The sequence below is a fragment of the Coregonus clupeaformis genome, chromosome 4 (genome assembly GCF_020615455.1).
Source record: "Coregonus clupeaformis isolate EN_2021a chromosome 4, ASM2061545v1, whole genome shotgun sequence".
In the NCBI taxonomy this organism is placed as follows: Eukaryota; Metazoa; Chordata; class Actinopteri; order Salmoniformes; family Salmonidae; genus Coregonus; species Coregonus clupeaformis.
In genome coordinates this window covers 12,343,985-12,357,046 of record NC_059195.1, presented here as the reverse complement: position 1 = coordinate 12,357,046, position 13,062 = coordinate 12,343,985, and the positions used below count along the sequence as shown (strand labels likewise).

Below are 13,062 nucleotides of genomic sequence, written 5' to 3'. Positions count from 1 at the left end.
CAACGTCAGCACAATAACTGTTCGTTGGGAGCTTCATGAAATGGGTTTCCATGGCCAAGCAGCCACACACAAGCCTAAGATAACCATGCGCAAAGCTGTCATCAAGGCTATTTGAAGAATCTCAAATATCAAATATATTTTGATTTGTTTAACAATTTTTTGGTTACTACATGATTCCATATGTGTTATTTCATAGTTTTGATGTCTTCACTGTTATTCTACAATGTAGAAAATAGTAAAAATTATGAAAAACCCTGGAATGAGTAGGTGTGTCAACTTTTGACTGGTACTGTACAGTATGTACAGTTGAAGTCGGAAGTTTACATACACTTAGGTTGGAGTCATTAAAACTCGTTTTTCAACCACTCCACAAATTTCTTGTTAACAAACTATAGTTTTGGCAAGTCGGTTAGGACATCTACTTTGTGCATGACACAAGTAATTTTTCCAACAATTGTTTACAGACAGATTCTTTCACTTATAATTCACTGTATCACAATTCCAGTGGGTCAGACGTTTACATACACTAAGTTGACTGTGACTTTAAACAGCTTGGAAAATTCCAGAAAATGATGTCATGGCTTTAGAAGCTTCTGATAGGCTAATTGACATAATTTGAGTCAATTGGAGGTGTACCTGTGGATGTATTTCAAGGCCTATCTTCAAACTCAGTGCCTCTTTGCTTGACATCATGGGAAAATCAAAAGAAATCAGCCAAGACCTCCGAAAAAAAATGTAGACCTCCACAAATCAGGTTCATCCTTGGGAGCAATTTCCAAACACCTGAAGGTACCGCGTTCATCTGTTCAAACAATAGTATGCAAGTATAAACACCATGGGACCACGCAGCCGTCATACCGCTCAGGAAGGAGACGCGTTCTGTCTCCTAGAGATGAACATACTTTGGTGCGAAAAGTGCAAATCAATCCCAGAACAACAGCAAATGACCTTGTGAAGATGCTGGAGGAAACAGGTACAAAAGTATCTATATCCACAGTAAAACAAGCCCTATATCGACATAACCTGAAAGGCCGCTCAGCAAGGAAGAAGCCACTGCTCCAAAACCGCCATAAAAAAGGCCAGACTACGGTTTGCAACTGCACATGGGGACAAAGATCTTACTTTTTGGAGAAATGTCCTCTGGTCTGATGAAACTAAAATAGAAGTGTTTGGCCATAATGACCATCGTTATGTTTGGAGGAAAAAGGGGAAAGCTTGTAAGCCGAAGAACACCATCCAAACCGTGAAGCACGGGGTGGCAGCATCATGCTGTGGGGGTGCTTTGCTGCAGGAGGGACTGGTGCACTTCACAAAATAGATGGCATCATGAGGAAGGAAAATTTATGTGGATATATTGAAGCAACATCTCAAGACATCAGTCAGGAAGTTAAATCTTGGTCACAAATGGGTCTTCCAAATGGACAATGACCCCAAGCATACTTCCAAAGTTGTGGCAAAATGGCTTAAGGACAACAAAGTCAAGGTATTGGAGTGGCCATCACAAAGCCCTGACCTTAATCCTATAGACAATTTGTGGGCAGAACTGAAAAAGTGTGTGCGAGCAAGGAGGCCTACAAACCTGACTCAGTTACACCAGCTCTGTCAGGAGGAATGGTCCAAAATTCACCCAACGTATTGTGGGAAGCTTGTGGAAAGCTACCCGAAACGTTTGACCCAAGTTAAACAATTTAAAGGCAATGCTACCAAATACGAATTGAGTGTATGTAAACTTCTGACCCACTGGGAAGGTGATGAAAGAAATAAAAGCTGACATAAATCATTCTCTCTACTATTATTCTGACATTTCACATTCTTAAAATAAAGTGGTGATCCTAACTGATCTAAGACAGGGAATTTTTACTAGGATAAAATGTCAGGAATTGTGAAAAACTGAGTTGAAATGTATTTGGCTAAGGCGTATGTAAACTTCCGACTTCAACTGTACATATAGAACCCTTTTTTATGGTTCTTTATAGAACCTTTATGGAGAATGGTTCTTTAAAGAACCTTTCTCAATCTGAAAAGTTTGTTGTAGATCCTTTTGAAGAACCATACAGGGTTTTTCATTCTGGTCAGCCATATTATATTGTTAAAATTCCATAGGTGTTCTTTTTGTGTTAATTGACACATTGAATCAAGTGAGCTACCTCTGGAACAGCTGGGGGTCCTTGAGAGAAATGAGCACCACTGACTGATTGATTGATTTAGTGTACCATTCTCAACTGACACAAGGCCATATGTGAGTCTTTCACAAGACACTGTCACTGGCCATTGTCATATATGATATATAATGGCACAACACATTAGGTAAACTGGAATGACACTCTCACGCATGGTTGCGCAAAAAGGGCTGTGCGCAAACCATGCCCCAAAATATTCGAATGAGCCACCTCCCCATTTTTTTTATTATCACTAAAAGAGCAAAGAACCCTTTTGTGAACTGTAACGAACCATTGATGAGCTCAAGTCATTATGGTTCCACGTAGAACCATCACCCTTCCCAAAGAACCCTTGAGTAATCCTCATTTTTTTGTGTACACACAAAGGGAGGAGAATGTTCTAGGTCAACACAGTGCACGTACGCACACACACGAAGGGAGAGGAATGTTGTAAACACAGTTTATTTCTCTGCCAAGAGGCAAATCTTAACTTGCCACTTAGATCATCCTAGAACATTCCATTAAACATCATATTTTAGTCTCTGTTTTGACCTGTTGGTGGGGTAAAGAAAGAAGTCATTACCAATATAAAAACTATAAGATATAATACCTCCCCATATGAGGTGATGTGTACATACCATAAATGGTCTCACCGGTGTGTTGTTCTTTTGTTTTCCCTTTGTTGTTTGTCCTCTGGGGGCCCCTGTAGCTGGTGACATCACTAACGAGCTGGTGAGGCACTTCCTGATTGAGACAAGTCCTAAGGGAGTGAAGCTGAAGGGATGTCCCAACGAGCCTTACTTTGGTGAGTCACCTCTAACCCCTACACACATATGCACGCGGATAGCCGCGGTAAGTGGTTTGGGGGTGCTGTGATTTTTTTTGTCGATGGTGGTGCTGACATTTTTGGGGGGCCAGCGCTACAGACCGCTATATCGGTCTGCTAATACAGGTCTAGTAAAGGCCCAGTGCACTACTTTTGTGAACAAAATTATAAATAAAATAATAGTAATAATAGAAAATCTGATTTTTCAGGGGGTGCTACAGCACCCTCAGCACCCCTACTTCCCGTGGCTATGTGCACGCACACACAGAGGGAAGCGAGGAGCGCATTGGAGGAGGAGATCCAAGGTTCTTCTTCTCCACGGATATTCTCCCCCAATGCTCTCCTCGCTTCACTCTGACGTTTTGAGAGGGAAGTGGGGAGAGGACAGAAGGATTCAAGAAAGTTGATAGGTCTGAAAAAAATATTATATCAGAACCGGTCCTTCCGACAACAACATGGCTTGTTTCTCAGATACGGTAACGGGGAAGGAGTGAGCTCCAGACATGAGTTTCATGATGTGGTTGGGGTGACTGATTCTTACTCTTGGCTGTATTGGTCTAATGACTCTGATCCCCTCTCAGTGCTCTCCCAGTCCCGGCCTTTGAAAGAGTATCCGTTCTCCTAGCCCATCATGTGTAATCCTAATTATAGTATGGGATCAGTTAAAGTAATTTAGTACGGTTCAAATGTACCCCCCTCTAATTTCATCCGCAGACCACATTGCGTGTGTGTGTGTGTGTGTTTACATGTGTATATATGAGGGGCGGGAAGGAGTTATCAGCATAAGGGACAAGGGTTTTTTCCCATCCTTCGGGTGCAAAAGGATGATAGCAAGATCAAAAAAAGTATGATAACATGGCTTACGTAAGCTGCAAAGCATGCGGCTACAGGAGCCGTTGCGTAAGATCATGCGTTTGTTGTTGTACAAAGGTTCTGATTTGCGACATTTTGAGAAGGTGCGGGGGAGCCTAGCTAGCTCCAGACCAGGGTTCAAATATTATTTGAAATCTTTCAAAGACGTTTGTATTTGCTTTAGCCTGCCTGGATTGCCAATTATTCAAATAGTATTTGAACCCGGGTCTGGTAGCTAGCTACCTTCCCTCCCACATCTGAGGTGTTGTTAAATGAAGGTCATTTTTGCAGAACTTTTCTCGTCAAGCCGTTCCAAGTGTCAAATCTAGATATGAAATACTGTATGTATGTGTGTGTTAGACTCCTCTTACTGAGAACCACAGGGAGATGGCTACTGGCCCAAGCACACATTTAGAGATGACTTAACAAGTCAGCCAGCATCAGTCTAAAAATGGGCCTCTTGAAGGAACCTTATCCTCTAGACTACTTATTGAATTATTTTCTAAAGGGAGGGATGGGGGGTTAAATTAGACACTGCTGCTGATTTTCGACTGTAACACCAGTGTTACACAATGCACCCTGATGTTATACTAAGGAAATTGTGTTTCCATAGCTAGGGCTGAGAGTGAGGACTTGTGAAGAGCAGAATCAACAACCTCAGCATCATTAAAACAGTTGCTTTGTGGGAATGTGTTAACCATCGAAGGCATAAACCCATGTTCACAATTAGCCATTGTTACCTGTATGTAAATGCCACCCGAAATGCCCCAGCAGCCTTTCGTTGGCACCAAGTCAGAGCAGGTCCACTGAGGCCATGGCCCAGTGTGTCCCAGGAGCCGGGCAGTGGAGGTGGAAACATAAAAGTCTGAGGCTTTTTGTTAAAACACTGGGGTAAATCCATAGTGGAAATGCACCATGGGTGTGTGAGTGTGGGTATGGGGTGAGTGTGGGGTAAGTGTGGGTATGGGGTGAGTGTGAGTGTGTGAATGGGGTATGTGTGAAGGTGTGGGTCCAGGTTGTGTGATCTACATGTCTGGATCAGGATATGTAATCTTTATAGAATCTTTGTCCTTTTGGCACGTCTAATACTAATCTCTCTTTCTGTGTTGGTGTTTCTCTAGGATGTCTGTCCGCTCTGGTGTACCAGCACGCCATGACTCCACAGGCCCTGCCCTGTAAACTGGTCATTCCTACCAGAGGTGAGGCCAGGAGAGTGTGTGTGTGTGTGTGTGTGTATATATTTTTGGATGGATATGTACATGGATACATACAACAATGTGGTGTGAGGAATTTCTGCAGAATCTGCTCCTGCTGCGTTTCAGATATCCATGAGGATGTGCCGGATATTGCCACACCAACCAACCCGGCTGATCAACTCCTCAAACAAGGAGCCGGTAAGAAGCAATATCTCAGTCAGCAGTTTGGCTGAGCACTTTTCTAAATCTAAATGACTTTGTTAATTTGTTAATTTGTTGTGACATACTCTGAACCATTCCACTGTTCTTCCCCCACTGGTGATGTCACTATAGGGCAGAGGGCCCCTGCTGACTCACATGGTAAACCCTGTGTCCTTTTGTTTGAATTTGTCTTCCTGATATGTGACTGTTGGTCCCTGACTGCTGCATTCTAGCTCAGATCCCTGATGTCTACCTCAGAAGTCACACACACACTGTGCATGAGTGTGTGTGCGTGGGCGCGTGTGTGTTTTGTCTCTTTCTCCATCTAATAGACAACAACAATGCACCTGTCCAGCTTTCTGCCTGATATGTTTTCTGTCCGATGACTGAATGGTTTTGTCCCTTGTCTTTTTTTCCAGCCTTGTCCCAGAAAGCATGTACCGTCCTTAGAGCATTGGAAATGTGTTGCATGGAAATGCAGATGACAATTTTTTTTAATATCTGCAGAAATGCAGAACTATAAACCCACTAATACCAATGTCATATATGTCATGTCTCCATGTATGAAATTATTCCCTTAACTGCATTGAAAACTGTCAAGAATGTACTGTATTGCCTTTTTGCATTTTACTTGTCAATGGTTTGCAAAGCTATAAACTGCTGTGCTACATAGTATCCAGGCTCTGTCGTAGCCAGCCGCGACCGGGAGACCCATGGGGCGGCGCACAATTGGCCCAGCGTCTTCCAGGATATGGGGAGGGAATGGCCGGCAGGGATGTAGCTCAGTTGGTAGAGCATGGCATTTGCAACGCCAGGGTTGTGGGTACGATTCCCACGGGGGGCAAAAATGAAAAAATAAATGTATGTACTCACTAACTGTAAGTCGCTCTGGATAAGAGCGTCTGCTAAATGACTAAAATGTAAATGTATACACTGATGAATGGAGTTTTGTAATAGATTATTTCATGTTTCTCTGATCATAAGCATACATAATAAATCATATAAATTAAACAATTGTAAACTATTGATCATGTCACTTCACAACAGAAAACAATACAACAAAACCTATCTGTTTTAGCGTTGAAGAACCAGACAGCCCATGACATCACTTGATATAATCTCTCTCCTTTTTGACCTCTCGCCTCTTTCCAGTGTCAAATGCACTGTGCTGATTGGCTACACCTCTCTCTTCTTTTCCCAGCATGCAATGTGCTGTACATCAACTCGGTGGACATGGAGTCTCTGACGGGACCTCAGGCCGTCGCCAAGGCGATCTCGGAGACAGTGGCTGCCGTGTCCCCGCCCACTGCTACTATTGTGCACTTCAAGGTGTCGGCCCAAGGCATCACCCTGACTGACAACCAGAGGAAGTGAGTAGGATGCACAGGCATTTATGTACAAAATGGAGTATTACTGTATATTGAATTTGTAAAACTGCCCAACAATAAAACATATTTGAAACAGACTTCCAGGTAGGGCTCACTCTGACCGAGGGTTACAATTTATGGCTCTGTTCAATCCAACTTGTGTTGTAGTAGCTAGTTACGCAGTAGCCTATGAATAGCTATATTGCAATGTGCTGTATAGCTATTCCTTTTTTTTCCTACAGGCTTTTCTTCCGGCGCCACTACCCTATCAACACCGTCACATTTTGTGATATCGACCCTCAGGAGAGAAAGTGAGTGTCCACTTAAGTGATAATGCCCGAGAAGCCGGTGTTTGGAGGATATATTGGCATGGGTGTGGCACGGCACACCGTGCCGATATATCCTCCAAACAACGGCTTCGAGGGCATTGTCACTTTTATACAACCGGTTACCAACATGTTCAAATAATGATTTACATATTTTCATAAAAAACTTTATTTTAATGAATTTATTCATGCTATTTCACCCTTCCACAAGATATATTCCCGACACAAATCTAGGGTTGCTACCCAAGCCGGCTGGTCGTTCATTCTATCGGTTCGGTTGCCAGAGACGCGACCCAGTCGTTCAGTCTATTTGTTCTGTATCTATGGACGCGACCCAGTCATTTGTTCTAAATGTTCTATTGCCATACTGGCTGGCAACGTTCTTATCCTTGCTTGCAACTATGGCTAATTTACAGTTACATCAAACAGTGCAGCCAGAATAACAACAAATTAGCTGCATTTGCATTTGTTTAAGCTGTTTTCTAGTGACATTTATTTGCAAACATCCATAACAATGAGCTAATGAGGCGCGATTTCACCTGGCATAGAAAATGTTCTCTGTCATCAGGACACTGTTGTTCAGAGGAGCTAGCCAACAACACAGCTAACACAATCACTTCAAACGTTTTGTTTTACCTTTTATCAATTTATATTTATTTTTATATATCCATAAAAATTATGCTGATTCATGATTTCGACTGGCTGAGAAAAGCTGCCTGCCTGTCTGTCTCATCCCGACTCCTGACACGTTCATTACTATGCGATAGCTGGAGATTGAATTTGAATATTGAAACAACGTTGTAAATGTCGGAGAGACAGACAGCAAGGTTTACACAAATCTCCGCTGTTGAAAACTAAACGTTAGTCTAAAAGAAATGTGAGATAATGTGTAGATGCTTTTTATAGTGGAGATCAAGTTTAGAAATTGCCTGGCTGGGCTGATGAGACAGTGGATTGCGCAGTCAGATGGAACAGAGTAAATAGGCATTTTAACATCATAGATTTAGCCGGTGGAAACTTGTGGAATAAACACTGGCTGGAATGCGGTTTTAACCAATCAGCATTCAGGATTAGACCCACCCGTTGTATAAACTGAGCTACAGCACATGAACACTGTCCACACACACACACACACGCGCGCATGTACAGGGGCAGTAATCGAAAAGCAGTCATCTCTGCTTTTTAAAATGAATGGGGCCTATGACCTCATAATATTATGTCATGAATAGACAGTATCATATATAATGTTGCATGATATAATACTGTTTATTTATCTCTCTACAGGTGGAACAAACCTGAAGGGGGCACAGCCAAGTAAGTATAAATGCACCTGAGTACCATACACCTAGACCTAGTGTATTTCTCTCTGTAGTTGCATATACTGTTTATAGCCCAACCATTTTGACTGAAAGTTGCAGAGCAACGTTTGTTTGCAAGTTAAGCAACCTAGCTAAACGATGGAGATGCTTGATACTATCAACTAGTTGTCCAAAAATGGTTTTAATGTTAAGATCACTGGTTAGAACTAGGGATAGGTAGATCAGTTGTTTAGCTTGACCACCATTGTCTTTGGGAGAAACGATTCACTCACAGACTTACCATCAGTTTGTGACCGGCACCAAATAAAAGGCGATATTTAGGAGCTCAGCCATGATATGCGGGGATAGAAGAAAGGATGAAAGCACCCCACTAATGATTCAGAGAGGAGGAATAGATGGATGGATAGATGACTGGGCAGAGGATGCCAACAAAGCCAAGCGTTGGCAGTCACAACTTTAGACTTTAACAGCAGATTTGGGGTTTTAAACTCCGGTATCATAGTTCCTATGAATTTACTGTTATGAGACTTAGGGCTCAGTTGGATTAAGCTCCTATGTATTTAAAGGCAGTATATAAAGTAGACAAAACGCTACGACAATATACAAGATCATAATCATTAATATAAGATATTTGTCGTTACAGCCGGGGCAAACAAAATAGCTCCAGACAAATGCTGTCTGAGTGGCTGGTTAATTTTTTCAACTAGCAGCAAAACTGGCTGTGGGACCAAAATGTTGGTTTCAGATGTCAAAATGGGCAATGCATGATCATGTGAAATGCATGTAGTATGTAAAGTACCTATTATTCAGTCTAAGACAGTTCTCTAAATCTACTCTGAATTGAAGAAGGTGTGTTGAATATACCCTGAAAATATGGCTACAACACTGGCTCCTAGACTGAAAAGTTAGTTTCAGGCCCTGGTTACATCAATACAGTAAATAAGCCAAAATGTTAAGTGGCATGGTGCGTGTCCACCCCCTAGAGATTGACCATGTAACTATAGAGATGGTAAACAAACAATTGAGCAGAACAATATCTCTAAATTGATACAGAAAAGCATTAATGATAATGGCAGTGGGTGGACCATGCTCGAGTGATGAGTTAACTTGCCTAAGGCCTGAAGTAATAGGCTTTAGCTCAGTGGGCTAACACAGTCTTGTGGCGTGAAGACAACCATGGTTCAAACCCATTTGGTGCACACACACAGACTTTCCGTCTATAATTCATATAATTTCCTACAGATTCATTTGACCAATCCATTCCTCTCAGACTCATTAGAACAAGCCAAACAGAAGATACTGATTGGAGGAAAGGCGACCCATTGACAGTTTCCCTTCCCTTTCCAGGTTCTTTGGGTTCGTGGCTCGGAAGCAAGGAAGCACAACTGACAACGTCAGTCACCTCTTCGCCGAGATGGACTCCGATCAGCCCGCCAGCGCTATCGTGAACTTTGTCTCCAAGGTGATGATCGGCTCGCAGAAACAATGAGCTGAACTTTTGACGACCCCTGGCTCTTTTTTGTTGTTGTTTTGTTGTTGTTTTTAACCACGGAGGAAATGTATGTTCTATATTTTATTTTGTTTTTATTATTTTTTTCTGATCTTATGTGTCACCTCTTTCCTTCTGATCTCATCTTTTACCTTTGAGTGTGCGAGTGCGAATGCGTGTGTGCACGTACTGTGCACGTACTGTGCACGCACATGTGTGTGTTCTTCTTGGAAGGACTCCTGCGTGGAGCTAACTAGGGGGATAGAGGAAGTGCAGTTTGTGGTTGTGGCTGTGTGGGATGTGGGATGTTGGCTTTGGGAGGCCATTGTGATCTCTCTAGCAGGGTAACACAAAAACAGGAAGAGGAAATGATGTCAGTGCTGATGTCAGTGAGCATGATTCGTTAAAAAAAGAGAAGAAGAAGTAAGGTTGTGTGATGTAAAGAAGAGTGTTAAGCTATCAGGCGTTTGGAATGGTCAACCAAAGATTTTTAAAAAGCAGCCAGGGGTGAGTATGCCACTGTCGGAAGGTCTGTTTGAAATGATATTTTGTAAAAAGAAAAAAAGAAGAAAATAAAGAAAGGCTGCTTAATCAAAAATATTACATTTAATTTTCTTTCTATATTCAAGTACTGATAGTGTATGTATTTTCTTCTTAAAGAGCTGGCATCTTTGCCTTCTTCGCAAAGCGTATTCCAGGACATTTTTGCATAGTGGCGAGTTGAATTAATGTAAATATCACAGAGTGCTTTCTGGGTAGGGCGTGGATGACTTGGGGCCTGAAATGTAATTATTATTATTATTATTTTTTGCTTTCTGTAATAAAATAAAAAAAGAAAGAGAACAAAAAAGAAAGAAGCAAAAAGAAGCATACCTGCTCTCTTCTACATACAGACCAAATTTGTAATGGGCAAACACTGTTCTCCTCCGACTTCCATCGTTCTTTTTCCCTCCTCTTATTTTTAACGGTTGAAGGATGGAGGATGGATAGAAGCTTGTCCAGTTCAGTCCAACTATTCACCCACACAGAGGTATTTTAAACCCATAATGTCTCTGGTAGCTGGAATCTGCTGTTACCCTACTTCTAGACCAACCTGCAATGCACCCCTCTATGGAGAAATGTTGGTTAGGCTGAATGGTTACCCTTCGTGTGTCTAACATTGATTAACATTGAAAAACTGCCACTCCTCTCCTCTGTACATGTATGAGCATCATGGAAGGTCAGAGTTCACTGCTGATTTTTGAAGGGCGGAGGGTTTTGGGCATTGCGAGCGTATGTCCAGGTTGTTACTGCTACAGCATCAAGCTCTCTCTCTTCTCCTTTGGAAGATTGCAAATATTCTACCCTTGCAACCATCTTAGTATAGATCGAGAAAGGCCACTATCTCTACACATCAGCCTGTCAAACTTGTAACACCCACATCATACCCACAAGTAAGCTATATACATATAAATATACATATATATATATATATATAAAACATCAACAAAATATTTATTTTTTGCTCTGTCGCTCTATGTTAACTCATATTACTTGTATACATACATTGTATAGTCTACATCAAGATTACTGAAAATGTCAAGAAAAGTGCATCAAAATATATATGGTGTAAAGTGTATGAATTTTAAAGCTTGTCAATGTTGTTTTCAGAATGTTTTTCACTGCATTACTTTGTTTATGTTATGAGTCTTCGTAGGAAGCGTCCTTTGGTAGAGGGGAGAAAGAGCGGCTAGGAAAGTTATTTGTTGCAAAAGTCATGGATTCATCCTAAAATGGAGCCAACATTTGACGTTTATGTCTTAATAAAACAGCCTAAAATGGAATGGTCAGAGTTAAGCACTTAAATGTTTTCATGTGAAATATCAACGCCCATTTGTAGTTGGCAAAACAGTGAGATGATTGAAATGACTACTTGATGTAAACAGACTTGCTGTGTATGTTCTCAGCATGTTTGGAGGCAAAATATTACTTCCTTGATTACTTCCTCAATCTAACATCACAGGCTTATTAGTAAATCACCACCAGAAGTATTCTCCTGAGCAATTCCACATTTTGTTATATAGGGCCTACTGCCCTCATGTGGTGAAACACATTTTGACTACCCATTGTGTTTTTACTGCAGTGTTTTAACTGTGATTTCAGCAATGACCTTCAGTGGACTAGCAATAATCAAATGGGCAGTGCTGAGTATAAATGATTATTTACTGAATGAGGAAGACTTTTTATGGCCAAATATTAGGTCACTTTTGCTGTTTTTATTTTGTGAATGTCCTCATTCAGTTCAATTTAGTTTGGAGCAGGGTAGCCGTAACACAATGGTCAAATATACTCCAGTAAAAAAACAAAAAACATAGCACTTATAAATGGGATTCTGTCATGTCAAAATACACAGAAATAGTTTGGATGTTCAGTCCACTTCTTTTAACTCAATGTGTTGTATCAACTAGGTATTTTCTGTTCAAGCTCAACTGTGTCTTCTCCCATGGCTCCTTTGCTTGTTCAATTCAAACATCAAACTATTCACTCCTCTTCAATGATAATCTTATTTATTGTTTTGATACAGTCACAACTGTAACAATATATTTGGCAAAAACATGGTTGATTCTGCATTTGTGTATGAGAAACCTGTGAAAAATGCTTGTTGAGTAAATCACCCTCTACCACAAAACGAATGATAGTTTAAAAAAATTTGTGTAGGAAGTCTCCTTTGATGTATGTGTGCCCACTTTGAGGAAATAGCCTTGACATAGAATGTGTGAATGTGCTACTATGCCTGTACAGAAACGTATGTATTTTGATTTGCTTTACTGTATGGCTTTTATTGTTCCTGAGAAAAAAACACACATTAAAAAGTAATACAAATCACTCTGTTTAAAGTATACTTGGGAATGTTATGCGCTTGTCTAATATCTGTTCACATTTAGTATGTCTGTTCACATGAAATATGAAAGAGTAGTAGTAACTTCTGACCTTCGTTCACACACGCACGTACGCGCTAACACACACTCCTGACCTCACCTCTAGTAGGGATCACAATTACTGCTTACATAGGTTAAGCATAGTTATTTTGTAGGTCCTAATATGTACATTGTACACGTCACTTCCTCATACCATGCAGCCCATTCTTTCCTATCAGCCAATCAAATTCAAATCAGACAGCAACAAGGTTATTATAGTAAACTAAACTAAAAACATTTGCTTTCACCTAATTTTAACATTCTGTCATAGAGAGCACATGTTCAACTTCATAAAAAAAACAAGTTTTCCCATCGCAGGGGGTTACATATTTTTTTTTACTATAGTAAGTGCCTATTTAGTGCCAAATAA

General features: G+C 40.9%; 1 protein-coding gene across 2 annotated transcripts in view; it reads left to right on the top strand.

Moving 5' to 3' along the window:
* Window positions 1-12,600, top strand: part of LOC121553267 (tensin-1) — a 222,665-nt gene extending 210,065 nt beyond the window's left edge. For both annotated transcript variants that reach the window (XM_041866298.2, XM_041866289.2), the window contains 8 exons: window positions 2,869-2,964; window positions 4,959-5,036; window positions 5,160-5,231; window positions 5,367-5,393; window positions 6,436-6,604; window positions 6,844-6,912; window positions 8,212-8,241; window positions 9,594-12,600. In XM_041866298.2, coding sequence (XP_041722232.2) covers window positions 2,869-2,964; window positions 4,959-5,036; window positions 5,160-5,231; window positions 5,367-5,393; window positions 6,436-6,604; window positions 6,844-6,912; window positions 8,212-8,241; window positions 9,594-9,735 — 683 coding nt within the window. In that variant the 3' untranslated portion in view covers window positions 9,736-12,600. The remainder of the gene's footprint in view (window positions 1-2,868; window positions 2,965-4,958; window positions 5,037-5,159; window positions 5,232-5,366; window positions 5,394-6,435; window positions 6,605-6,843; window positions 6,913-8,211; window positions 8,242-9,593) is intronic.
* The last annotated feature ends 462 nt before the right edge of the window (window positions 12,601-13,062 follow it).